Below are 26,924 nucleotides of genomic sequence, written 5' to 3' on the forward strand. Positions count from 1 at the left end.
TGAACAGTGACAGACCTTTCAACATTTGATGGCTGCTGGGTGCCCATTGTCCCTGGTGCCTTCACAGCAGGGAAGAGAACATACTTGCACATTTCAAAGGAACAATGTATCCCGAATAACTCTACATTTTTGTTTACAAGCTTAGCAGTAAGGCCAACAACTAAGAAAACTTTGGGATTGAGCCACTATTTCCTTTCTAAAACTAGTAACTCAAAAACTAAATCTGGGGAAAAACAAAAATATAGACTGGCCACTTGTCTGCACAGATCACTTTCAGCGTCTGTCATTCTGGCATTCATCACACCCAGTCCACATGTTAAAACCTTTATATCACTTCAAGGGATCCCTGTCCCCATCAGCAGTCAGTAAGAAAGAAGACAAAATGCAGCTGATCACTCTTGTTAGTCTGCCTAATGACAAAATGCAGAAACATTTCCACTGCTTCTTTAGGTAAGGTTAACAAGGTGAACTACAACCGTGTCAGCCTCAGCTTGTTGTCTTTGAAACTTAAATTAAAAAACAACTTTATGGCTGTAATATCTATCTACCTCTGTAGCACAGAAGACAAGTGCTTACATATGAACATTGTCTGCACAAACCAATTAATGTATATAAATAAATAAAGAGAGAATTTATTTTTAAGGAAATCACTACCATAATAAAGTCAGAGCAGGCAGCAATGTAATTGTCCTTGCTAGGTAATGACACTAGACTCACAATATCTTGTAATTTAGAAAAAACTATTTTAATACAGAAAATAGAAAATTTGATTCTAAAGTTAGTCCATGGAACTGGAAAGATTGGACACATATATTCAATTTTTATATGGATTCATATTGTTAGATAAACAGCATCAGATATGCATTGTTTCCAAAACAACTGAATGTTCCATACATTCCGTAAGAGCTGACATCAGCTCAGGTTGGCTGATAATTGGGACACTTATTCATAGGCCAGTATGTAAGGCAAGTATCTAGTCTCAATCAGACAAGGTTAGAACATGGGAAAACAGAACAAACAAGAATTTAGAGAAACATCATAAACAGATTTTACACAACTTTCTTAACAAATGCCTTGACTGACACATTTTCAGATCTGGCTTCCCATCTAGCCTTTCAATCTTTTACTAAAATATATTTCAGTGAAGTTTTTCTGGAAAAAGCGTTTAACAAAATGTGTTTAACAAAACTTCTCATTTACCAATTACACTCCAACAAACCTGGAGGGAACAGCACACATGCTGTTTTATTACTAAGCATAAAAGTCAATGTTCTCAAAACCAGTGTAGCTTATGGAAGGTAAGGCATCTTCACAGCATGGCTCTCAAAAGAAGCAATTCCTTAACCATAGTAACAAGTGTCTATAAAGAAGTCTTCCTGAAAATAATTTCAATATAGCCAGTGAGAAACAAGACTAACCATGTAATGTTCAACAGAGAAGAAAACCTCTCACTTATGTCAATATGTCTCTTTGATTCCTCAACTGCCTATTAAAAAATTTAGGCAATTGCATTTGTTACAGCAAACCTTGCAGGACCAGTCTTGCTTGTTGGTGTCAATCTTAAACATCACTAGTTTATTGTGGTTTTTGTTGTAGCAGGGTTGTTTGTTTGGTTCTCAAAACAAGGAAATTAGGGACCTAATTAGGTCAGTAGTTTGTTCCATACCAGCTATTTACCTTTTTGGTGCTTACATAAAGCACCAAACTGACTATAATATATTCCTTGGTTTCTTCCAACCATACAAACTCAACACAGACTTTACCCTCTGAATCTGCATAGTCTGCAGTATAGACATGACCCATGTAGTCATAAAGGCCGGATGACTTGGTAGACAATTCCATGCGGACCGGATCACTAAAACACCAGAAGGGCATTCCAGTTTCATCCAATAGAGTCAGATCCATCACAAAGCAGTCCTACAAACACAAGCAGAAGAGATTATTTCCCTATGTCATGGCAAAGTAAGTAGAGGTTCAGAGAGTTTTGTACAAAGGCTAAAACCTCAAAATACAATTGATAGTGCTTCACTGACGTACTGCAGCAAATACTTACTTAGAGGTTTCCTGTAGAAATCGAAACTGCAGCCTACACACATCAAATGCTGTGCTACAGAAGGTACCACTGCCAAACCAAATCAAACATTACTTCTTGAACATTTTTAAGCCTTTTACATCTGTTTTTCTCAACTATTAGTTACTTTACCACTCAAATAATGATGGTTCCTTCAATATGAGAAAGTAACCTAAGTTTAAAGTCAGCTGCTAAACTTGTGTGAATGCAGCAATGCTTGCAAAGATACTCAGGGACCACCCAAGGCAGTGCACAGAATTACCCTTCCAAGCCAGCTGTATACAGTACTCTCTTTTTGGGAACTGAAGGCTCACAGCTTCAGTTCCCAAAAAGGTAATATAAAGAATCTTGATGTAATTCCTCTGCTTACAAATTCTTGAAAATATTTCTTTACAAGATTACACAACTAGATAATTTAAAAATGTTAATGCCAATTCCTTGGTCTTGGCAAACTGATAGTTTCACATATCCCTTGGAAGCATAGGAGTGATGTGTCATTGTTAGTATCAGCTGTTCCTTATTCTCATGAGTTCTGAATCATTAAATGAATCAAATTATCTTAATTATGTTGTATCTGTGCTCCAAAAGCATAAACAAACCAACACCACATATTCCATGCCAAAAAAATTCATTTGGAATGCTTTATTTCTCTGTACTACATAGTTGTGCTTCTGTTGCTCTAACATTGCTTTCACTATTACTTTACTTCAATCAAACAACACACGGGCAGATGGCACAAACATGAGGCAATATGATACACATAGTTTCCCTAAGCTTTTTACTGTAGACTATGCTGAAAATACAAAATTCAAACTGAACCTAATGATGGTGTAATAAACTTATATGAGTGACAGAATCACTGGAAACATGAAAGAATCACTATTTTCTGGTCTGACAGCTTGCATATAAAAAGCTAATTATGAATAGTAAAGTGGGATGGCATTGGGATGGTGGGGTCTTCCCATGCATTTCTGTCCTGGTTCTGGTCAGGATCTGGTTAATTTCTGCAGTAGCCAGGAGGGAGCATGGCTAAGATGCTGGTTTTTCTACACCACCTCACCCCATTTCCAGGGCCAAGGAAAGGGCTTTCTTCTCCTTAGGGGTATTGCACCATGGTCAGGTTTGTGCTCCATGGTGAGCATTTGCACATGAATCACTCCCCTCTCTTGTACATTCTTGTTGTTAATATTATTGCTGTTACTCTCAGTTTTCTTATCTCATTGCTGCTCTTATCTCAACCTTGATCTTTACCTTTTGCACCTCCACCTCTCCACTCCAGCACAACACAGGGGAGAGGAAGGGGAAAGCAAGCCAGTGGAGTGTGATTTGGAGTGGTTACAGTAAGAATACATAATTGGAAAATACCATTCCTATGACAATTTCCAACTATCTGTACTTCGGCAATTAATTTTTTTCGAAAAACCCAGAAGTGCCACGGAAGTTTTTAGGGGTTTTTTGTTTCTTTAAAGTATTAGCTAAAATTCAAATAAATTCAAAGTAATGGAATGTCCTACTTTTGTGGCTGATGTCATCTGGCCTTCACATGCTTCAAGAATTTTAGAGACTTTTGGTAAAAACTACACTGAATTTGACCCACAGCTATATGCTGACATATTCTATCTCTCATCACAAAATGAGGTTTAAAAAAAATACTGTACTCTTTATTTTGTCCTAGAAACAAACATTAAATATAATTTATGCTGTAAGCACATAGAAAAATGATTAAAATTGAAAAAACTCAAGACTACAGCCATAGCTCTCTGTTTCCTCTGACAGATAACGTAAATTCTTATGTACTACTCAGGATTTTTTTCATTAAAACAAAAAAAGACTCTGTCAAGCAGCTGTTAATCCTATAAAATCATAGAATTATTTGGGTTAGAAAGGGCCTTTATAAGTCATCTAATTCCAGCTCTCCTGCCTCACCATGCGCAGCATGGAGTGTCCACTTTAAATCTACTCTCTTTCAGTTTAAAAACATTGTTCCTTGTTTTGTCACTACATGTCTTGGTAAAAAAAGTCTCATCAAAGAGTATTCCATTCCAAATTTATACAGGATTGGCAGAAACAACATTTTTATTAATTCTGAGGGTTTTTTCCAAAAGAAGTGCCGAAATTGAAATCAAATGTTGAACTACATGATTTTTCAGTAGTGCTTAAGTCATATTTATCAGAATCTTCACAGCTTCTGAAATATTCATGCTGATAAAGTAGATTTAAAAATATGTGCCCTCACCACTATTGCAAAAGCTACAGAACCACTCTGAAACTTTGTTTGAAATAATTCTTTTAGGAATTTTATCCAATAGAATGTGTGAGCATTCCTCTAAAATAAAGAGTTAATCTAGCTGACTGATGTACCTGACTGGAGCTAGGTGCTGACTGTGTGGATGTGGACTGTAGTTTCCTATGTCCACTGGCATTTTAATACTCCCCAGCAGTTCCTAACTTTCACTGCACATACAGCACAGACCTGCAGAGTATTTCCCCAGAGGTTCAAGGCTTATTGCTCACAAAAAAACCCCAATCAACCAACCAAAAAACCAAACCAAAAGAAATAAAAAGCACAAAACAACAAATAACACTCTCACACCAAATTAAAAAAAAAATCCTCACAAAAAGTACACCTGCAGTACATTTTTTTGTCCAGCATTTCCATGGGCTGGTCAGTCACAGTATCTTTGCTGAGAGGAAAGCAATCACACACAGATAATGGGTCTATCTGCAATCCAGAGTCTATGAGAGAAAGGAGAAAACTCTTTTCCTAAAAATTCAGGTTTTTTTGAATATTGGAATAGAGGTTTTGTCCAGTTACAGACAGCTTCTACAAACCAAAAGGTTGTTTAAAAATTAGCCTATTTAGGATGCACAAACACAACTCTGTTTTGAGGTAAGCATTTCCAGAAACAAAGAATATTTCTGACCTTTACATTGCCTTTAAATACATCTGTTTCCCAGCATATGCCAAGTGTCCCAATAATAGGCAAGTGCTTCCTGTTATCCTTTAAGTTTACAACTACGAGCCTCACGTATCCATTTTCAATGTCACCTGAAAATATAAACAATATACAACATTACAGCAGCATAAATCAAATTGAGCTCAAGTACACTGTAAATGTTCTCTTATCTCCTTTCCATGTCTTTTTCTTCCCACTCACCAATAAGAAACCCTGGCATACACCAACAGCTAAATATCAAGCACTTTATAGAGGAATCAAATTGCAGTTTGGAGTTTTGATTCTGTGATTCACAGTAGAAACTGCAGATAAAAAAATCTTTTGTATTTTTTAGTACAAAAATAGGAATGCTACCTAAAGAACTTACACAAGGGTGCAAGGAGTAAATTTCACACCCAGCATTTCAATTTCATGCCACCAGTGCCTCCATAACTTCCCACTCCCCAGAAGTCAAGCTCAACACTACCACACAAAATAAAACAATGAGATACCTCCCCAACCTTTTTTTTTCAAGTTATTTAAATATCTCTTATGTCTGACTGGAAACTCAAATAACCCAATACAAAAGGCACACAGATAACTATTCCTCCTTAGAAAGGATAATGCATCATTTGAATTGACATGAAGTATGATTTGATTTGAATCAAGTTTTTAAATTATGGATTTTTTCATTTTTTAAATAGCTTTCCAAGGCCCCTGGGGTTTTTGTGGCAGAATAACTATGATTTGTGATTTTTTTTATTACTACATATAACCATATTTCTTTGGAATCTCTTCCTCTCCTCTCAAAAGAGATTGGCATTTTTTTAAATTTTTTTTTTCTTTTGCTGTCAGAGAAGGAAAGTTAACCCGGGAATCCAACAGTCTAATTATAACTTGGGGTACATCATAGTGAACATGATCTGACTACAAAGAAAAGTAAAAATAAAAGCATCACATCATGACACAAGCAGATTTCTTGGTAAGACATCCCTTAAACAAGTTTCCTTGAACAAGAGATAATCTCTCAAAAGAGCAAACCAAAAGCACTAGAGACCTCAGTAGAAAAAATAAAGTATCTAGCACATGCAGGAGACAGATACAAAGGGAGAGAAGAATTCCCAGGAACATAATGCTTGTCAGGATCCAGCAGTAGGTCCTGGATGGTAAGGTAACAAGTGAAGGGATTTGCAGAGATTTAAGATGTAAGTGACAGAAGTAAAAAAGGCAGAAGTGTTTTGCCTGTGATTCTCCTTCAATCAAGCCCAAGCAGCAGCATGAGGCTACAGAAGCAGCAACATCAGGAAGGCTGGCTGTGAGTTCAGTGGCTGCATCCAGCATGCAGCGGCAGCAAAACCTCTGCGTGGTGGCTACTTGAAGCAGACAGTTGGAGGCAGTGATGGAGAAAGAAAGCCCACACTTGAACACAGAGGCCAAAAACTTCTCTGAATTGTTACTGTAGAGCCAAGCAACTCCCAAGATAAAGCTGGCCACAAACCAATGCTGGAAAGGCATCGCTCACCAGTGGGGAGTCCAAAGAACAGTTATTACAGAAAGGAAGCTGCCCAGCACATGACAGAGAAGAGAGCTGCAGGTTTTTCGGTACAGACACTGTTTGGAATGGGAGTGTGAATACAATGAAACCAACATGACTATGCCCAGGAAATGTTTTGTAGGAAATACTTCGTTATAGTTGAAGGAAAATGCAATCCTCCAAACTGCGATACCCACTTTCAGTGAAGTGCAAAAGAAGTCAGTGAGAAAAATGTAAGCAGAATTCATTGCCAGGATCCAGCTCAAAGTAGAAAAAGGCCATAAGTTACCACCTGTCCAAATGGTCCAGTTCCAAAACCTCAGTAAATAAAATTCAATGACAAAATTTCATTCAAGGTAAAAGTATCTTATTGAAATAGTTTACTGACTAACCACTGAAAGTCCACATTTAAAGCTGAGCTTTTATACAAGAAGCTTGAAAACATCAGTCAACAAGCATTTTTTCCAAAAGGACTACTTGGTTATGCACAATCCCAATCTGAATGGAAGTGTCTATTTCTCTTATTCAGATCAAATGAAGTTTGAATGGAATAAAAAAGGATTGAAAAAAGCCTTCTTCTGCTAATAAATTCCTATTGCATGGCATTAATACACATTGCTAGATAGATCATCTGGCTATGATGTGTTGCAGTTACTTCTTAACTTTAGCCAGAATGGAAACAGGCAACAGATCAGGAATGTGAAGGCTAATTCTTAATGGGTTGGTTAATCCAGACTTTATATATCTTTTTTTTTAATATAAAAGCTCTATTTCAGTCCTCACATTCAGGAGGAAGGAAAAGCCTGGCTAGAAACAAGCAAGAAACTGAAGGCTAAGTAATGAAATCTCCCCTTCCTCACCCCAGTCAGATGAGAAAATGAAATTAAAGGGCAGGATAACCTATGTTAAACATACAAAGAGAAACATAGAGGAAGCAAATTGGACAGGGCTTTCTTCAGGCTGAACCAGACTTTGTTTCATTGTCCCCTTATAACATCTCTAGTCCTTGATTCATGCAAGACACGCATAGCAACTGCAAGCAAAGCAGCAGAGTAAATTATAGGGAACAAATATTTCCAAATACAGGTAATACCAACAAAGGGAACATATAACATGCAGACAAACCTCAGGGGAATGAAACAAACAGACTAATTGTTCCAAAGCACTTATTTTAGCTAAAAGCCAAGAAGTTTGTTTTGCTAACCAAGCATTTGTTGCAAGTTGTCATTTGATTGGTATTTTCAGAGGAAAAGCTATGCTTAACACTAATTTGGGTGCCAACAACCAGCCTTTTCACACTAAAATCATTATTCAAACTTGCAAATCAATCTTCAAGGCCAAGCAAAACATTTCAAATGCCTGATATGAAATTTTACAAACAAAGCTTAACAGTTCTCTAAATACACCAAAATCAACCCTTACATTTTGCAAGCACAACACATCATTTTACATCAACAAGAAACGACATTGAAAAGCAAAAGCTTAAACTACCATGAGGCTACAAAGCTGTGCTTAAAAAGTTGAAAACCTAGGTAAATACATTTCAAAAATATTTATGAAGAAGTTGGATCCATGTCTTCTGGGAGTCATATGAAAAGCCTGTCATAACTTCCTGAAAACAACGAAAATTTTCTAAATATTTTCAATTCAGTTACAATATATTTAATATATTCATCCTACAGTACCTGTCAATTCTGTTTACATGAAAAGGAGCATAAAATAAAATGCTAAACCCCAACCAAAACAGTGAAAAAACAGCTAGTTACTGCAATGCAAATATAATAACAGGAAAAAAATCTGTAGCCATACACATTCCATCTGCTTGGTCCAATGCAGTGTGACATAACATTTTTTAATTTAATATTAAGAATTCAGCAAAATGAATTGAAAATGGAGTAGCAAAGTGCAACACAATATTAATATATACTAACAAAAAGCAGACAAAAATTAATCTTGAACAAATCAGTTATTCTGCAAAATACAAATGGGCATTCTCCGGTAACCTAGGAATGCCTAAAGCTTCTTAGTGAAAAACAATAAATAAGTAAAACAACAGAACTAGCTCACAACTGGTATGTGCCTCAAGTTGTGGAAACTACCAGGGGTATGTTGCATCTATAATTTAAAATAAAACTGGACTGGGTAGAGAATTTTCAGAAATAGCAAGACTTCCCAGTATGTTGCAGGACTTCCACGCTTCAGAGTCCTCCCAGAGGATGGGATAGAGTGCATTATTAAAATGGATCCTAAAAATAAAACACAAACCATCCAACACAATCAGTGTGGATAAACCTGGCCACATTGAGCAACACCATGTTCACCAGAATGAGAAAAATGAATAACAAATCACAATGAAAAATGTGACAGCAGACAGCCATATGCTGCCTCACCACACCTTTTTGGAGGAAGTCAAGCATTTTCCAAAAGGAATTATTGTGCAAGCACATGGAAGGGATTAGATGACAAATGAGCTTATTGTATGCAGAACCATGGCTTCAGCTGTCTGATGTCCTTTGAGACCAGAATCTGATGGCTGCCACATTGCTGAAGGTCACAAAACCAAAGCAATTCAGAAAACACTTGTGAACATAAAACATTCTGTAACTTGCAAAGTGAGATGGCATCACAACTGTAGCTCATGGACATTTGCTTCAATTTGCATAAACTTCAGCTTGATCTTTTGTGGAAGTAGCTTCCAAGCAGCAAGAAAGTGATACCAAGAAAGGAAGTATGTCACATAGTACTTTTTCTTGTGCAACTGTATTGCTAGAAGTATAACATTTTCATTTTAGAAAAATGTGATATTCAGCTAAACAAGAAAAACCCACTCCTCTGGCCAATTTTGAGAATATTTTTTTTCTGAGAACATAAAGAGGACTCTTGTACTACATAACACTTCAGGTAAGATTTCTTGCTACATGCATAGACTTTCGCTGTAATTTTATCCTTAGAAGTATATTTCAGGTTCAAGGACAACACTCCACACCGCATAAGGCTGCAATCTAAAGCACAGTTCTTGGAATCACCAAACACAAATGAGAAAAACCAAACCAAATCACGGGGAAATTCCGCAGCTCTGTAAAAGAACTCACGCCTGACAACAGTGCCCTCTACTGACAGAAAAACAACATGTTCTGAAACCCACACCGCTCAGGAGTGCCGGTATCTAACAAAAATACTGGGGAGCAATAATTAATTTACAATACTTAATTCTAAATTAAATTAATGGCAGTGTACAATTTTAATATTTTAACCTATCTCTGATTACAGAAAGACAGCTGTGTAGCTTAGGAAGTTATGCTGAAGTTAAGTCAAAAGAGAGATCCCCCATGTACTTTTCAAAACCTCAGTAAAATTATGAATTTGGGCTGTATGAGAAGAACAGGGATGGCCAATCATGTCTCATGGAAAGAAGCGCTGAGAACAGAATGCAGCAGCAGAAAAAGACTGAAGCTGTTTTCCACACAATGAAAGGATGTCAAAACAGGCAACCTTAAGCTCACCAAAATGGAAACTCTAAATCTTAAAGTTCACAATAACTTGTACAAATGTATCTATACATATAATCTGTCTGCGCACCCAAAGTATACTTGAAGAGAATTCTACAGAAACAAGATTCTAATATGTATCCCTCTCTCCTTTACAAAATATATGTGAAAGAAACATCAACCTGCACCAAGAATTGTGCCAGTGTATTATTAATGTAGCACAGAACTAAAAGAAAAGACCCAGAATATCTGCAGAATTTGTGTGCCAGGCTGACAGTGTCAATTAACAGCAGGCAGACTTCTTACAGACGAGGCTTAGGATGCCACACAAAGTACCATGCAGATACAAAGAAACCACATCACAAATAGAAAGATAGCTTACTCTTAAAATTCCATTTCAGTTTCACCCCTTAAAACAGAGAAACTGGATATAAGAAGGAAAGATGCAACAGCAGGGATCATTTTTAAAACAGACATTATTGCTCCATCAACTTTACGTTTTCTGCAGAAGAGGCACTTGAAGGATCCACACAGGTACATGCAGTTTCTGCCATGCAGATCAAGATGCAGCCTGTAGTCATGCAGTCCATATTCTGAGTCAATATCATCCAGTAAAGGTCTATTAGGTGGAGGAGAATATTGACTTGAAAAAAAAAAAGATAGAATTTAGCAAGGGAGGATGACTTAGTAAAGATATAACACATAGGCCAACATTGAGACTATCATCTTAAGACAGTTTCAAAATCAAACATCTCTAGTTCATCATAAGATACTACAGTGTCTAATATTGCTGATCAGCTGTTCAGCCTACCCAAAGGCAGAAAATACAGCAGTCAACTTTAAAAGGTACATCTGGTAAACTTCAAAACATGGACTTGTCTACAAAAAAGAAAAAAGCATCAGCTCAACTACACATATAAAAGTCCACTAGCTCTAGAGACTTCTCTGAAATAGCAAATATTGAAATAATTTTGTCTGAGGCTAGCTAAATAAGTACTGCACAGAAGTGACCTAAAGAGAACACATGCCAGGGGCAACTGAGCAACTTCTACATAGGATTCAATTTGGTACTAAGGGAGATGGTGTTAAATCTTACATTCTGTGTGAGAAGAGCCACACTAAGTTATAGTGGGCATTTAAGACTACTGGTAGATACAACAGTATCTGACCAGAAAGCTGAGTGGGAAATAAATTCCCCAAATACTATTCTAAAGCTAAAAAATCATGCAAACACTTCATAGGAAACCCAGCTATTTTCTCAAAAGGATTAAAAGATTAATGCAGGCACCTCACCAGTTTACCAGAGTTTCCCCCCTCTTACACAGCCAAAGGATACTTCCCTACTTCCTGAAATGTCTCTCTCTTTTCTTTCTGTTTCAGATAGAAAGAGGAAATAAGAAGACTGCTTGTGGAAAGGGAGAAAGTGTGTGCAGTGTATTTCTATCTTTCTCAATATGGCAAGTACCAGTACACTTGTATAACTAAATTATCTTCTTAATAGCATAACAATGGCCATATTTTAGCATGAAAATGCTTCTACAGTTTTTTATTTAGTTACTGTAACTGTTGTTTATATTAAACAAGAATAGTTAATTACTGCCTAAATATAAACCTCTTACCAGCAGCCAATTTTAACTGTAAAATTCAAAGCTTTATTCAAAAGGTTATCTTTATTACCCACAAAGGAAAACTTACACAGTAGCAGAACCCAAAATGCTTCTACTTACACGGTAGCAGAACCCAAAATGCTTCTCTCAAGAAGGTGATTATAATGAAGATTCGCCATAACAAAAGCAATTTCATTTTTCCCCTGAAAAGTTAATTAAAGTAGATGTATTTTCATCTGGAAATTCTTTTTTTCACAAGGTCTTTCTGAGCATTAAAATTCATAGATAAATGCTGCTGCTTATTACTCTGTCAATTACTATAATAATGTTAGTAATGGCTTGCTTTTACACTTGGACTCATAAAATCTTTACTGTCTTTTCACAAGAACACAGAATAGTTATAAAAGACTGCAACACTTTTATATTACGGGGAAAGAGAGAGAAGCCAGCTATGGCAAGGCAAAAATTATGAGAGCAATCCAAGATTTGTACTTCCCTAGCTTCTACTGACCACTTTAAAAAAGATACCTAAACAGAATCAAACAGCACCTATTCCCGACTACCGAAGCATCAAGTTTATTTTCATGTCTAAGAAACTATTTCCAAAGAGGGCTAACATCAGTGAGGAACACAGAATTATTCAATAGAAATTGTGAATTTCAAAGTAAAAATTGTGTCTTCACCAGATTATTTACTCCTGGGAAAACATTAAAAACATAACCTTCTATAGTCAAAAAAAATCTGTGTGAAAACTAAATAGAAACAGAGGCACGTATTTACTTCAACAACACAGAATGCTAGGATCTCAGGTTTTTTTCTTTAAATGCATTCTTTAAATCCTACATTTACAAACACCCAAGTCAATAGGAAAATTATTCACTGCCATACTTTCCTGAAATATGGGCAACTACTGTTTTCATCTCTCTGGGTTACAAGAAAATTACATCCTCTATTCAAACTTTTGGCTTTTTAACTACTCCTGTATGTTCATAGTACAAAATTACTGCTATAAAGGATTTAACCTGGGAGGTCTATCAATCACATAATTTCTCAGTCTTTCTCTATCCAAATACCAGGAGGCCCACATAACCTGCCCTTGGTTTCTGTTATGCAGCTATGTACTAAAAAACAAGATGTGTGGCATTTACAATTATTACACCCACTGACACATAACTACCTCGCATTACTCTGCCTACCCAGAGAGTGAGAACTGCTGTTCAGAAAAACAAGCAGGGACAATATACTAGATTGAGGCACTCCATTTTTAACAACTATGTGGAACTTGGTTATGACTGAACCATTTCCAGGTGCTGAAAGAGCTCTCTTTCCAAGCATGGATGGGGCCGATGCATAAGCAAGACCACAGAGCCAACAATACAGGGACACCAGTCTATAAAACTTCTGAAGATACAAGAGAAATGGTTGCTCATTTAGCAGAGCTTTTCACAGACTGAAACAACCTGTAACAGGTTTATGCTGGTCAGGCAGTCTCAAGTTTTCTAGGAAATGGACTTTCACTATTAAGAGTGAAAGGAATAGTCCTTCTGCAGTTTCAAACGTTGCCTCTGGTGATCGTGCACATTTGAGGCAACATGCTTGCAGACAGAATTTAGACAACTTCCAAGAATTGTTCACAGCCTCCCCATGGAAAGTTCCTTGCCAGTGCCAAACAACCTAAGTCAATGTCAACAGCATGACTGAGGGGAGGAAAAAAGAGCTGCCACCTCTGAATTGAGATCAAGAGCAGAACACCTGAGATAGGCTTCCATTGCACGCAGCCCTGCATAGCAACAGGCAGACACAGAGGTCCCCGTGCACCCCATGCAAAGATGCAGACTCCTTTTGTGTAGAAATGTACTTTAGATGTTCTGCACTGCCTTCTAAAGAGACTCATATGTACACCCACCCTACAGAGGCTAACTGCTTAACTTAGACTCTTAATACAAGAATTTAATACCCCCAAAAGGGCACGATTTACAGCATTCCTACTGGTGGAGCAGGATACAGCTATCTGGTGATGTAAACCAAAGTTAAGTCACTATGTGGGAACTCATCACTTTGAGTGATATGGACAGGCAATGGCATGAATCACAGGAAGAAGCACTTCTCAAACCATTCTATTGAAAATTACTCTAGGATATTGAACTTGGGCATGTGAAGACTGCAAAATAAGTAAAACTGAACACAGTATCTAGTATAGAATGATACATAACTGATCTTTTAATTAGAAGTAGATTTCTTTATGCATATATACTCCAATGACAGCTCTTTAGGATACAATAAATCATCCACTTACAGTCCCTACATGTGTTGCGTGGTTACTAGTTTAGACAACATCTTTCAAAATCCAAACGGAAAAAAAAAAAAAAAGAAAGATTTTTTTAAAAAAACCCTCCCCAAACCAAAAAAAAAACCCCAACTCTTTTCCTTCAAATAATAAAATAGTGAAACAAAATGTTATCTTACCTTCCACATTCCTACTAACAGTCCTGGACTCAGACTGAAGAGCTGGACAAGCTCATCAGCACCAACCACTACACTATTTTCAGTCAGGTTAGCAAGATGGTATTCAGCAATCAAGGAAAATCGACGAGGTCTTTGAAAAGAACATACAGAATGTAGCAAAAGTTTATGTCTCCTTAATCATGTAAAAGTTCAGCCTAATTACATTTTTAACTCTGAAGTCTGACCAGCAAACATGATGAAAATGGTTTTGAAAGCATTTGGCATGCAGAGTCATAAACTATACATTTGAACAACTACAGTGTACTAGCAGGATCTGAACCTTTAACAAGATGAGAAACAAAAAACACTATATGACCTTCTAAAATACTCTTTTAAAAAACTTATGCGCTTGCCCAACTTTTCAAAATACAGAATTACTTTACAATTTGTTTTTGATACTTTATTTGTTCTATACGGAATCACTGAACATTTATCACTGTGAAGCAAAATTCAAAGGAAAGGATCAAATTGTATATATAATGAATTAAAAGTCTGTGTTATTCGAAGCTTTCCTTTTTTAGATTTTTTTTATTTTTTACCTATAATTAAAGCCATTTAGCTCCAAAACACTCTTAAATATAAGTTCATGGACACTCTTATTAACTAATGACACATTTAAAAAAGAGCAGAAAGTAGAGTTTGCATTACCTATTCAGAATGAAGAAAGTCTTTCTAAAATCCTTCTCAGACTTAGGCTCTTATTGTATTCAAAACAGTTCCTAGATTTCCACTGGTATCACCTACAACTACACACTGAACACAACTACACACTGAACATGCCTGGGATGGGGCATCCACAACCTTCCTGGACAACCTGCTCCAGTGTCCCACCACCCTCACAGTAAAAAATTTCATCCTAATCAACATCAACCCTTTCCCTGCACTTACAATCTTAACAGTCATCAGGCCTGTCCCTGCACTTACAGTTTTAGCAATGACCAATACTGAAACTGGTGAATCCACTGCCTTCATCTATAATCACAATTTGTAAAAACCTGTAACTCTGTGAAATAAGTACATCAATTGCCTGCAAGCTTTCCTTTTTATTTTCTACATATGAATCATCATCTTGGCAAAACAACTACACTTCCTATATAAACTGACTGCAAGACTTGGTCAGCTAACTTTATACATAAGTTTCTCTTGATTTATTTCTTTTTTAAGTAAATACTTTTCTTCTGGTTGAGGAACCCAGGGTTTTGTAGGTGAATAATTCTCTCTCTTTTCAGAGCTCTATGGCTAGGGGCTTTGTGTAAGAAGCGTGTACTTGACACTGCACTTACTACACAGCCCAGATGTGTGCTAAGCTCCTTGACAGGAAACAAATACCTCAAATAGACACTTTTCATTTAAAGATATTCTTAGACTGTAACAAGAAAAACCACTGTACACATTTAAGTTAAAAAACAAGGGACAGGCTGTGGACTGTGTGCTTTATATGCATATGCTGAAGATTGCATGCATAGTTAAACAACAAGTTCTCTAAATTCACACACACACCTACCAGACAGAAAATAAACTTTAACAACATAGATTACCTGACTGTAGCCACATAAATACTGATGAACTTTTCCAAGATAAATTTCTCACAATAAATTCTCCTAGATTTACAGTTTTCTTTCATGCTCATTTGTGTCTATACCTTAGATTAAGCTTTCCAAGTCAGGACCTATCAGTTTGCATATCACATGCCAATAGCTACATTAACCTATGAATTAATTTCATAGCTTGCTGAATTATACTATTTCTTGCTGAAAAGCTCTACCAAAGAAGATAAGAACATAAAAAGAAAATTGCAAGGAGGCTTTCAAATGAAGAGTTAACTTCTTGATTAAAACAAATGTCAGATAGCTCATACAGACACATTATCACCCAGTTGCACCCAAAAAAATCCTCAAAACTCCTATGTCAAAACTCACCCATTGTTGTTGGGAGGTATGCTTTGGTCAGGAAGCAACGGTGTAACTCCAAATAGCTTCAGGGTTGATAGGATGTCTAAGCATGGCCAGTCTGTACCATGCCAAAGTACAGTAAGAGATGTGTCCTTAAATGATAGGTTTGGCTTCTCTACTACATGTTCTTTTCCATTTTTGTCCTTTAAGACAATTATCCAACTCAACCCAGAGACTCTGTTATTTAGGAATTGAGAGAGGAGAGGGGTGTTTAAAAACAAATTCCCAAAATGATGAAGCTTAAACTATGCTTTCAATAGAATTTTTTAATTTCTACTAGCTGCTTATGTTCCTCAGTTTCAGTCACTTATAATTATCATTGTATCTTCCCATTATGATATACATTTTTTAGCTCTAATTCTATACCCCCTCCAAGTCATTAATATTTTATACATTGTTCTCAAGTAAATCTTTGTGACAAGACATTGCTTACTTCATAGCTTCTTTGTTTTTGCATGGAAGACCTGTATAAGGATCTAGAAATTTAACGAGCCGCATTACTCTAGTTTTGAAGGCAGATGTTTTTTTTAAGATGTATTCTTTCTTCCAGTACCCAGGCCCTTTATCGTGTAAAGCAGCACAGCCCAAAGAAACAGTTTCTGTTTGTTTAGACTTCATTTTCCAAATTGTCCGTTTTGGGTGCAAAGAGCTGGAATAGAGTTTCAGCCAAATTCCACTGAAAATAAAAACAGAATAAAGAGGAATAAATTTCAAGAATAGTTACTTCATTTTTTATATGCACATCTCAGCTACCACCGAGCATAGTGTTAGCACAAAACAAGTCTTGTCCGTCTTCCCAAAGATATGGGAGCCAGGATGAAGCTCTATGATAGCACAGTCATAGTCAGCAAAGTAAGTGAAAACTGGTAAAGGTTAAGCAGAAAATTTTGAAAATTCTACCCCAAAACAATGATTCATCCTCCTCATAGAAAATCAGCTAGTGGGAAAAGTGGTTTAATACCTCCTATTCAACAAATAATCTGTACACTTCAAGTTTCACAGATCCAGCTGAAAGTGGTGTGGAGGAGGACAATTCAGAATCACCTTTGTTTGGTGGTGTCAATGTCATGTTGATCCCTTCTGCACTCTCTTTGGGAAAGCCCACAGAAGACATGACTCACTGAAGTCAAAGAAATGTGACTGTAATGATGGGCTCATCTCTTTCACACCAGGGAAACTATGAGGTCACATTTCAGCCTCTCATGCCCCAGTATCTCTAGGACAGTTCACAGAATATTGAGTACAGGAACCTACAAGAACTCAAACAATAATCTTGAGAATACAGGCTGCCAGTAAGTTTTCTCATTCTGAAGTGAGCTAGACACGTAGTGTACATAACTGCACTAAAAAAATAAATAGCAAGGGCAACAAATTCTTAAGAGACATTTTCTACCACTTATCAGCAAGATTACCTTCACCAGTTCTCACTTATCCTCAGGCAAACTTACACTAGTGAGTATTGTATGGCATCTTCCCCTCTCCTCAAAGCATTCAAGGACTAGATCCATCCCACACTGCCTCCTACCCATCAAAACTATTCTCAATTCATCAGCCACTGAGAGTAAGCTCCCACATGCTGAGAGCCAGGCTCTGCTTATTGATGCAAACCTATTCAGGGATTTTGCAAAAGCCTTCCAGCCTGCTGCTCTGCAGATATATACAGAATTCCCCACTGCCATTTTTTGAGATGAAAGTGTCTAAAACACACAGACCAATAAACTACTGTGACTTGTAAAAGTGGGGTCACAGTCAACATGAGTTTTCAACCTTCCTTTCAGCAAAAGCAGGGTGGAAAGGGTAACATAAAGGATAATCCCATAACTGAAACAAAATTTTAAGATACTTCTATTTTAAGACCATAAAAGGCAGCCAAGTTACCAGACAGTATATGATGGAGAAGGAAAATTCTTCTTTAACTACAAAGCTGCTTAGAATTGTCCAGTGATGAAAAAAAAGAGGGATGTCCTTAATACAACACCACCAGGGGAATTTGAGCTGTGTATCATCCAACTGATCTTCATCAGCCTAAAAAGTCCAGTAAAATAACCTCCTATAAAACTCTCCTGTTAACTAGAAACCCCTTCCCAAGAGAGACATCCTTTGATGGAGGGTGATACTCTGCTGAATTATGCTGAAAAAACAGGGCTTAGTAGTAGGCATTTCCTGCATTTTGGAGTCGCAGACTCAAGCAATTTGGTTGACTGAAAACAGACTATAACAAATACCTAACATCCTCATACTCACTCTCAGTAATATATTGCTTCTTCCTTTCCCAAAACAGTGTTGTGCAAGCAAAGAAATTAGTTCAAGAAACTCAAAAATTCAGCTAGGGCAGAGAGACAGAGAGCAAGATGAAGGAGGACTAGAATCACAAGTGTTTAGGAAGGTATCACTGCCCCTTTATCCTCAACTTCTGAAGAATTCAGGACAAATAAATCAAAAAGGCATCCAACAGGGAAGCACAAGTTTGCCTCTTTCACAACAGAATATAAGCCCTTTTTTGCCTCAAATTTTAATATTCATCTCAAGACCTCTCACTGGACATTAATTACTACAACAAGCCTTTAACTGAAATGCCAGAATCAGGCACATCATCATCAGCCATCACTTGACCACAATGCCCAAAAGACCCTGTGCTCTCGCTTCCTCTCACACAGGCACGTTCTTCTGGTGATCAGAATCCTCAAGTTTTTGCAGGCAGACCGTATCTGTGAACTTCCCACACTGCATGATAGGAAGGCTGGAATACCCCATGCTGGGGCACAGAGGGGGCAGAAAGGGGGGGGCATAAACTTCTTGTCTTCGACAGCTATATTGGAGACATCAGTGCTAAGAACTGCTCAAGCACACTCATTATATGAAAAGCCAAAAGAAAAATCACTGCGTTAGGCAGCACAGACATACCACAATGAAAGACTGATGGTCCTGTTGCATCAAAGACAGCAGAAATATCCTAAAAAAGACACTCAGTCTAAAAACCAAGGTCAGATTTGTCAGAGAAATATGCAGGGACTCCAATTAAAACTTCTGTTCATACACTGCAAGACTCAGGGTCTTAAGAAGGTCCATTAAAATCCACCAGGAAGAAATGACGTGGGTCCCACTGAACCAGTCAGGCTCCTAGATAAGGGAAAGTAACTCTTCCCCAAGTCCTATTTGTGCCCACTCACTAATCTCTGTTGAGATTAGAAAACGGAAACACAGATCGTCGAGATGGAGACAGATGAATCATCTTCCCCTGGACAGCCACAGTGATTTTATCTTGCCTTACCACCCTGAAGTGGAAAACACATGCCAAGACTGGTAATTTGTGTCAACTATGCAATTTTTATCTACTCTTACCTGCTGACAGCCTCAAAACCTTAATCTGGACTACAGATCTTCCCTTTAAATTCATCAGTTCTAAAGGTATCAATGCCAAGGTAAAGAAATTGATTCACCATACAAGTTTCAGTAAATAAGGGAGAAATAGATTAATACCAGGTACAGCAACCTCCTATAGAGGAAGACATTTTCTCATTCAGACAACACTAATGCAGTAGAATCCTAGAAAGAAAAGGATGCCCAGATCCTAGTTACCACATAACAACCTGGGTGCCTCCTCTTTACCCTTTGACAAAATTATCATCATATTGGAGCAATTTATGAACTCTGAATAAGCAATCCTTATAAAAAAATGTGTCAGTATTTATCTTCGTCTCTTTTGTCTCATTAAAAATCACCAAAATTTCACAAACAGAGCAACAGATAAAAACCACTAGTGGATCACTTGATTGAATCAATCCCTCTGCAAAAAGCTGATGAAAGAATTAAGTAAGTAGGACCCCAAAATTGTGAAAGCTATGACAATTTCATAAAGCTGCTGGAGACACACCATTAAGGATCACCTGAACTGAGAAGTTTGTGCAGGTCCATGTGAATTCAGACAGAAATTTTAAAACAAAAAAAAAGTGCTAACAGCAACATTTCAAAGTACTAGATTTAGTTTTTACCTCATAACTCCCATTAAACAACAGGCCCTGCACAGCTAGAATTCCATGCAACACATGCTGCGGGCTGTGCAGGGCAATTTCAGCAGAGTAAGTGCCCATAGGTGCATGCATCAGCGCTCTGGCATCAGAGGAACTAAATTAGAAGGACTCATAATTCAGGCAAACACATCTACTGCACAACTGAGACCCTCCCTCTTCCTTACTTATCATTGGCCAGCTCATGGAAGCGCTTATTCACACAGCCAACAGCCAACAGGGACACAGCATCCAGATAGGAAAATATCTTCAGCAGCATTTCTGATGGCATGCTGGAAAAGAAAAGAAAAATGAATACTGTTAGACATGCCAGCAAACTCCAGAAATGACAATGGCAGAGAATTTAAATTTCAAACCAGACAAAAACAAAAGAGGTGAAAACCAGCAGGTTGTAAACAGATGAATCAAAAATCACCTGAAGAGTTAAACTGTGGAGTTTGGGTTCTAATTTCATTCTCTGGTACGTGGCATTTGCCTAAAATAATTCATGACAACTTATTCAAGTGGCACAGCATAATTACCTGAAAAGTTTTGTGTTTGCACTTTCATTAAATTTTGTTAACTTTAACTATGTTTGACATGAAACTACCTTGTTTTGCTTCAGTTTCTTGCTGCTTGTACTATTACTTTAACATTTATTCCATAACCAGCATTTGCAAAACTGCAGATATATTCACCCTCCCTTTTGACTGCTGTGTCAGGTGCCAGGAAACACCAGGACAGAAATGTCCTGGTCTAACAGAAAGATCATGCTCTACCTCATCATAATCTTCAAACTGTACATGCTCAGGGGGCCTGTGCAATTTTTATTTATGTCACCAGAAAGATGTGAACTTCAAAGTAAGAACCAAGTGACATCTTGAAAATGTCAATGTCTCTGTGCATCTGGAATGCTGCACGAAATGCAGGTGCCAGTCTAAGCATGGCAAGCAGAATATACCCTGGAGATGAGCCAATGTGATTTCTGCAGTAACAGACAGGAACCCTATACCATCTGAGCAGTACCTCATAACTGCACAGAGTTTAAAATACATGCATTTTATACTCTGATTTCCTTAAGCATTGAGTATGGTCACATCAAAATCACCACTGAAAATAAAAGGTGCTTTGAAAGTCAATGCTCCAGGTGTGCCTCTTGTCCTTTTACTACTGGGTTATTTGCAACACTTGTTGATTTATAACACTATTTCAGAAGCAGAGAGCTTTAAAGGGTAGCATGATAATGCCAATATCTCAGTGTTTGTATTAAACTCAGAATCTTAGTTGCATTGACATAGAAGCAACATGCCAAAACTGCACTGTTATTATGTGAAATAACTTATACACTGTAAGCCCAAAGCAGTTAGTGCACTCATTCCAGAGATAATTTAGACATGATACCTTAAAAGGCTGCAGATTAGCTAAAATAATACACTTGATCCAGAATTTTCAACCATATTCTTTTTCTTCTGAAGGAAGCTGAAAGGATTTTTTTCTTTTTTCTCTATTACACCCATCTGACAGCACTGAAATATTAGACTGGCCATCCAATGCAAAACAGAGAAAGCAATACACAGAAAGCCATTATATTTTCTGAAAAATCCTTTCCTTAGGATTTTTTCTCCTGAGAAGCTGAGAGGCCTCAGGAACAAAAGGTAAACAATGGTTATCTGCTGCTGTGGAATGCAACAGGTGGATCTGTGATTGGTGTCATAGAGTTGTTTCTAATTAATGGCCAATCACAGTTATCTGGCTCGGACTCTCTGTCTGAGACACAAGCCTTTGTTACCATTCTTTCTTTTTCTATTCTTAGCTAGCCTTCTGATGAAATCCTTTCTTCTATTCTTTTAGTATAGTTTTAATATAATATATATCATAAAATAATAAATCAAGCCTTCTGAAACATGGAGTCAGATCCTCGTCTCTTCCCTCTTCCTCGGACCCCTGTGAACACCGTCACAATATCAAATGTATAAAACAAGGAAACTAATTAGTTTCTCAGGTAATATATTCTTAGAAATTTTTTTTGTGAAAAAATGTAACTAATTTTCAAAAAGAAAACTCACAATTATACTGAAAGTGCCTTTTTACCATCAAACAGGAAGAGAAACATTTACCTTGTAGCAAATATGCAGCAGCCACTTATTCCTCCTCCCTCATCCCAATCCACCATTCTCAGCCTCTCTATACACTAAGATCCACTTGATGACTACCAATAACCAAGAGAAACAGAAGTAGTTTAATTCTGAACTGGCTTTCATTGAAGGAATAAAATACCAGTTTTTATTCTCAAGGAACAACATTGCCCATGACTTGCAAAGGAGTTGCTGAAGGCTTCACATGGCTTGGAAAACGTACATATTCCTTATGAACTTAGAAAAGAACACAAAGGAAAACTACAACAGAAAAGATTAGAACGTGGATACAGGATCCTAAAGTAGGCCAGGAAAGCAAATCTTTTCAACTCAGAGTACCTGACCTAGAAATCGCTAAGATATGAAAATAATTACTGCAAGCAGTCAAAAGACAGCTCACAGGGAGACCTCCACTCTTACTCCTAAAAACATACTCACCTCTCAATGCGCACACTTGGTTTCGGTTTTACGGGAGGTGTCAAGTACAGACTTTTAATTCCAGCATTTACAGTTTCAGAACATTCCCTAGGCCTGGCAGCAAAGGTCCTTAACCTACTTGTAAGAAGGAAAAGCTGTTAAGAGTCACAGATTCACAAAATGAAGAAATACACATACTGTGCACACTTAGACACAATATTTCAACCAATGCAGGACGCAGGGAATACATCACATGACAACCATTATTATTTGAACAATTACACCCAAGTTAAAATACCTGGCATGAGGAAGATTCAGTTTTAAACTCACAGCTGTCAATCCTGTGACAGATCTCTCACAGTAGGCAAAGGGAATAACAGTGTTCCCTCAAATCAGTTTGAATCCTGTGGAGATCTATTATCCTTAGACAGCAGCACCACTGCTTGGCCACCACAAACAAGCTCCCACTGAGGCCCCTGCAGTAAGTCAAACTCACTGATTAATCTTCTGTTTCACAACATTAATCCAGAGACATTTTTGAGCCACCCAACTCTGTTAAATTATTAAAAGATACCAGATAAAAACAATACATTGAAACTTCCTCAGAAACCGTTGCGGTTCAAAAAGAATTTGTATACTTTCATACTATACCATCTTCTTTACTTGCTTGAGCAGCAAGAAAGGAGATTTAATCCATGAAACAGAGGGCAGCTAGCAAGCTCCAAGGGATGTCCAGATGTTAGACAGATAAATTACTTGTGGGTAGAATTACTTTGTTAAGGTTTAGAGCTTGACATGCTTCACTGATTTCAGACCTAGGGGGAGGCTAACAAAGCTTGGGAAGAAGGATGGCCACTGCTAGTGGCAGAAAGAATGCAGAATTTACAGGCCACAGGATACCTGGAACAACTCCCAAGATAAGGAGGAAACTATTACAGCCAACTCAGCAATTGTGCTGAAATCAGCTCCAGCTTCCAGAAACGTGAGATTGCAATCACTGACCCAAGAAACTCACTGGCTCAAAAAAGATAAAGACTGAACATGCAAAGTAATTAGCATGAGAAGGAAGAGAATCATTATCCAATAGAAGATAGAAAACTAATTAATAAGAGAATTATGGAACTGGTAGCCAATGAAAACTAATTCCTTCCTCAGCTAAAATGTATAAAATAGTAAAATGTTTTGACAGCTGGTGTGCCAGCTTTGTGGATTCGCCACCCAGCATCCCTTCCGTGCAGAACTGTAAATATATCAACTACCTCAACCCTGTGTCTGAATTGGCCTCTTGCACATCACACTGAAAGAACCTATTCTGGAAACACTTCCACATCACAATTTGGATAGAAAATAAAGGAACTTTGCATCTTTCTAACACAAATTCTCAAAATCCAACTGCTCATACATTTTTCCAAGTTTTCTGATAGGAAGGACTTCATAAGCTGTAATTGCAAACACATACTATCATTAATCCATAGAGAAAAATGGAGACAGAGTTTCAATCTTAAACCAAATACACCAAGCAGGCACAGCTCCCCATTCACTGCATTACTGATGTTTTAAATTGCCAGCAGATTTCTAACACCTGGCAAAACCAGCTCTGGGTTTCTAGGAAACCAATCCATATGGGGGAGGGTGGAATAGCTATTTTTAAACTATATGGCTACCATATAAATTTAATACCTACTGATGTTGATTTAAGATTGATTTAAGCTCAAAGAAAAATAAAATAAAAAGAAATTAACAACTCTGGTCTACATTGTCAACTACACCATGCAAAACAAACAAACAAACAAAAAAAAACAATACAAGACATTTTACTGAGAATTGTTATAAGCTTAACAAAAAGACATGCACATTTCAGCCTGGGTGCCAATCACTGACAGACCAACTAAATTAACAACTACAAAAAAGTAGTCTGATAATAAAGATAATAGAACCTGGAGATCAAACAAGGGTTTTACTCATGTATCGTTATCAAGAACTCCTAGATGATGAGGCACTAACAAACTGCCATTAGAGGGATTTAGGAACACAAGTTGTGATCAACAGCAGCAGAGCTATCACTTCTGTATGTTTCAGGGCAGCATATCCCAGGCTATTCTGCCCTGAATCCATGCTGAAAGCAGAGAGTTTGGACATACTCTATAGGGACACAACTTCACAGACTCCAGCCATGGGACTAATTCTGATAAGAAGCTGGATTCTGGATTTTAAAACACACTAACTTGGACAAGCATAACCTGGATAGCCTGTATTCAGTCTGTCTTGCTCATTTAAACCACCCCCCCTTCCTTTACCCCAGGGAGAAATATCTGAGGAAAGAAACATTTTGCCCACACATGCCTTGAAAAGTTTAATGTAACAGCTATTGTTTTTGTAAACTTCAATTTAAAAAATAAACTGCAGAACTTTTGCATCTTCCAAAACAAAAATATTCTCAAGGTGTGAAGAAACAAACAGCAAACCCAATCCATAAATTACTTTTCAAGTACTGTGTGTGCTAAGATTTTAAATTAGCATTAACAGAATGCTTTTACATTGCATTGACACAGCTTGGGCAGATAAGCCTAAGATAAAATCAATGACAGCTGTTACACCCCCTCTTTAGAAACTTCTAGAACCACTGAGATGATCTTATGTAAGAAGCACAACAACTTCAATTGCTTTTTCATTAGCTTTCAACCTGTGTGGCTCAGTTTCATACCAGTATTTCACTTTCACACTTTCACATAATACTTGCAATGTGCCCTGGTTTTTTGATGGTCAGCAAACCATTGTCTTTCCAGTAACATTTCAAATAACATAAAGTTTTAAGTAGTGATAACACCTGTCTCCTCCACGTGTTAGAGTGTATCTGGGGATAAACAAAAATAACAATAATGTTTTGACATGGGTTGGTTGGGTTTTGTTCCCTCAGCTAACAATTTCAGTCTTTTTGAAAGGTGGGTATTACCTCAATCCATTTGCAGGTTAAAAAAAAAAAAAAAACACAAGCAAACAAACAAAAAACAGCAGGGGGAATGAAACTGCTCTGAAACTCAAGGTTGAAGAAATGGGTTAGCAGAAAAATCTGCTTTCTCAACTCTGCCTCTCAGACTGATGCTTTAAAATTTTGAAAGCTAAACCTGCACTGTAAGAATTAAGGTAATCACACCTTCCCCAGTGAAATCCTCCTACTTATTACACAGACCTAACCACATAAAGTAGACATTAAACTAATTTTGTATATTCTCATTATAACATCTCCTCCAAGCTGAAGCACATATCGAAGTTTAGGCTCCCTTTTCCAGGCAGAAAAAAAAAAAAAGTGTTAAACTCAGGCCACCATGCACCTGCAACACCAGCGTTTTCCCGCTGCAAGGCGTCCATAGGGCCAGGGGAAGGGAGGGGAGAGCACTACGCCCACAGCCGTAGCCGTGAAGAGTAAAGAGCTAGAAACCAGAGCCGTGGAGCAGGTGAACTAACTTTCCCAGAGGAGCAACGGGAGCTGAGGGAAAACAGCAAGCCACCCTCCCCGGAAAAGGTGAAGAAGGCCGAGCAGGCAGCCCCGGGCCGGCCGGCCCCGCTCGGCGCGCCCGCGGTTACCTGCCACGGCCCGTCGCCATGGCCGCTGCGCCGCGGGACAGCGGCGGCCTCGCACCCCCGGCGGGGAGGGCAGGGGAGGAACAAGCGCTGCCGCCTCCCGTGGTACGCCCTGGGGCGGGGTGGGACGGCGGCAGCTCGAGGGAGGCGGTGCCCGGAGCGCGGGCGGGGGAAGGCGGGGCTGGAGCACGGCAGTGCGGGGATTCGCGAAGCGTTAACGCTCCGGGAATGGCGGTGTTGCCGCCATGAGCATGGTAGCACCTACCCCGGCCCACAGGGAGCTCGGGGCTCTCGGGCACTGTGTTCTCGGGTCTCAGAAACACAGAACTGATTAGGTTGGAAAATACCTCTGAGATTACTTAGTCCAACCTGTGACTGAGCACCACCATGTCAATTACACCACAGCACTGTGTCAATTCCACTATGTGTCAATACCAGTTTTTCCTTAAACATCTCCAGGGTTGGTGGTTCCACCACCTCCCTGAGCAGCCCATCCCAATGCCTAATCAACTTTTCTGTGAAGAAATTCTTAATGTCCAACCTAAACCTCCCCTGGAACAACTTGAGGCCATTTCCTCTTGTCGGAGAGCAGGCCGTCTCCCACCTGGCCACAGCCTCCTTCCAGGGATTTGTACAGAGTGATAAAAAAGTCCCCCTGAGCCTCATTTTCTCCAAGCTAAACATCCCCAG

The 26,924-nt window shown here is 38.2% G+C and overlaps 1 protein-coding gene across 1 annotated transcript; it reads right to left on the reverse strand.

The window, feature by feature from the left end:
* FBXO15 (F-box protein 15) lies at window positions 1-26,293 on the reverse strand. The gene is made up of 10 exons (XM_054285111.1): window positions 26,238-26,293; window positions 22,674-22,787; window positions 20,289-20,393; window positions 16,527-16,769; window positions 16,061-16,270; window positions 14,103-14,232; window positions 11,757-11,839; window positions 10,527-10,672; window positions 4,996-5,120; window positions 1-1,917 (listed from the first exon to the last, which is right to left on the reverse strand). Exons 1-10 carry the CDS (start codon window positions 26,255-26,257, stop codon window positions 1,648-1,650), a joined length of 1,446 nt encoding a protein of 481 aa, XP_054141086.1. The 5' UTR covers window positions 26,258-26,293; the 3' UTR covers window positions 1-1,647.
* Window positions 26,294-26,924: the final 631 nt, after the last annotated feature.

This window comes from Melozone crissalis, unplaced genomic scaffold (assembly GCF_028551555.1).
Source record: "Melozone crissalis strain CALT ecotype California unplaced genomic scaffold, PUWL_Pcris_2 ptg000042l_1, whole genome shotgun sequence".
Classification (NCBI taxonomy): domain Eukaryota; kingdom Metazoa; phylum Chordata; class Aves; order Passeriformes; family Passerellidae; genus Melozone; species Melozone crissalis.

Bases quoted from the DNA above. Each gene is read 5' to 3' on its own strand.
- FBXO15 (XM_054285111.1), bottom strand. From the start codon at position 26,257: ATGGCGACGGGCCGTGGCAG. The intron at 22,788-26,237 runs GTAACCGCGGGC...TCTTACAAGTAG, and splicing joins ATGGCGACGGGCCGTGGCAG to GTTAAGGACCTTTGCTGCCA. The intron at 16,271-16,526 runs GTAAGCAATGTC...CCTAAATAACAG, and splicing joins AAAAACAAAGAAGCTATGAA to AGTCTCTGGGTTGAGTTGGA.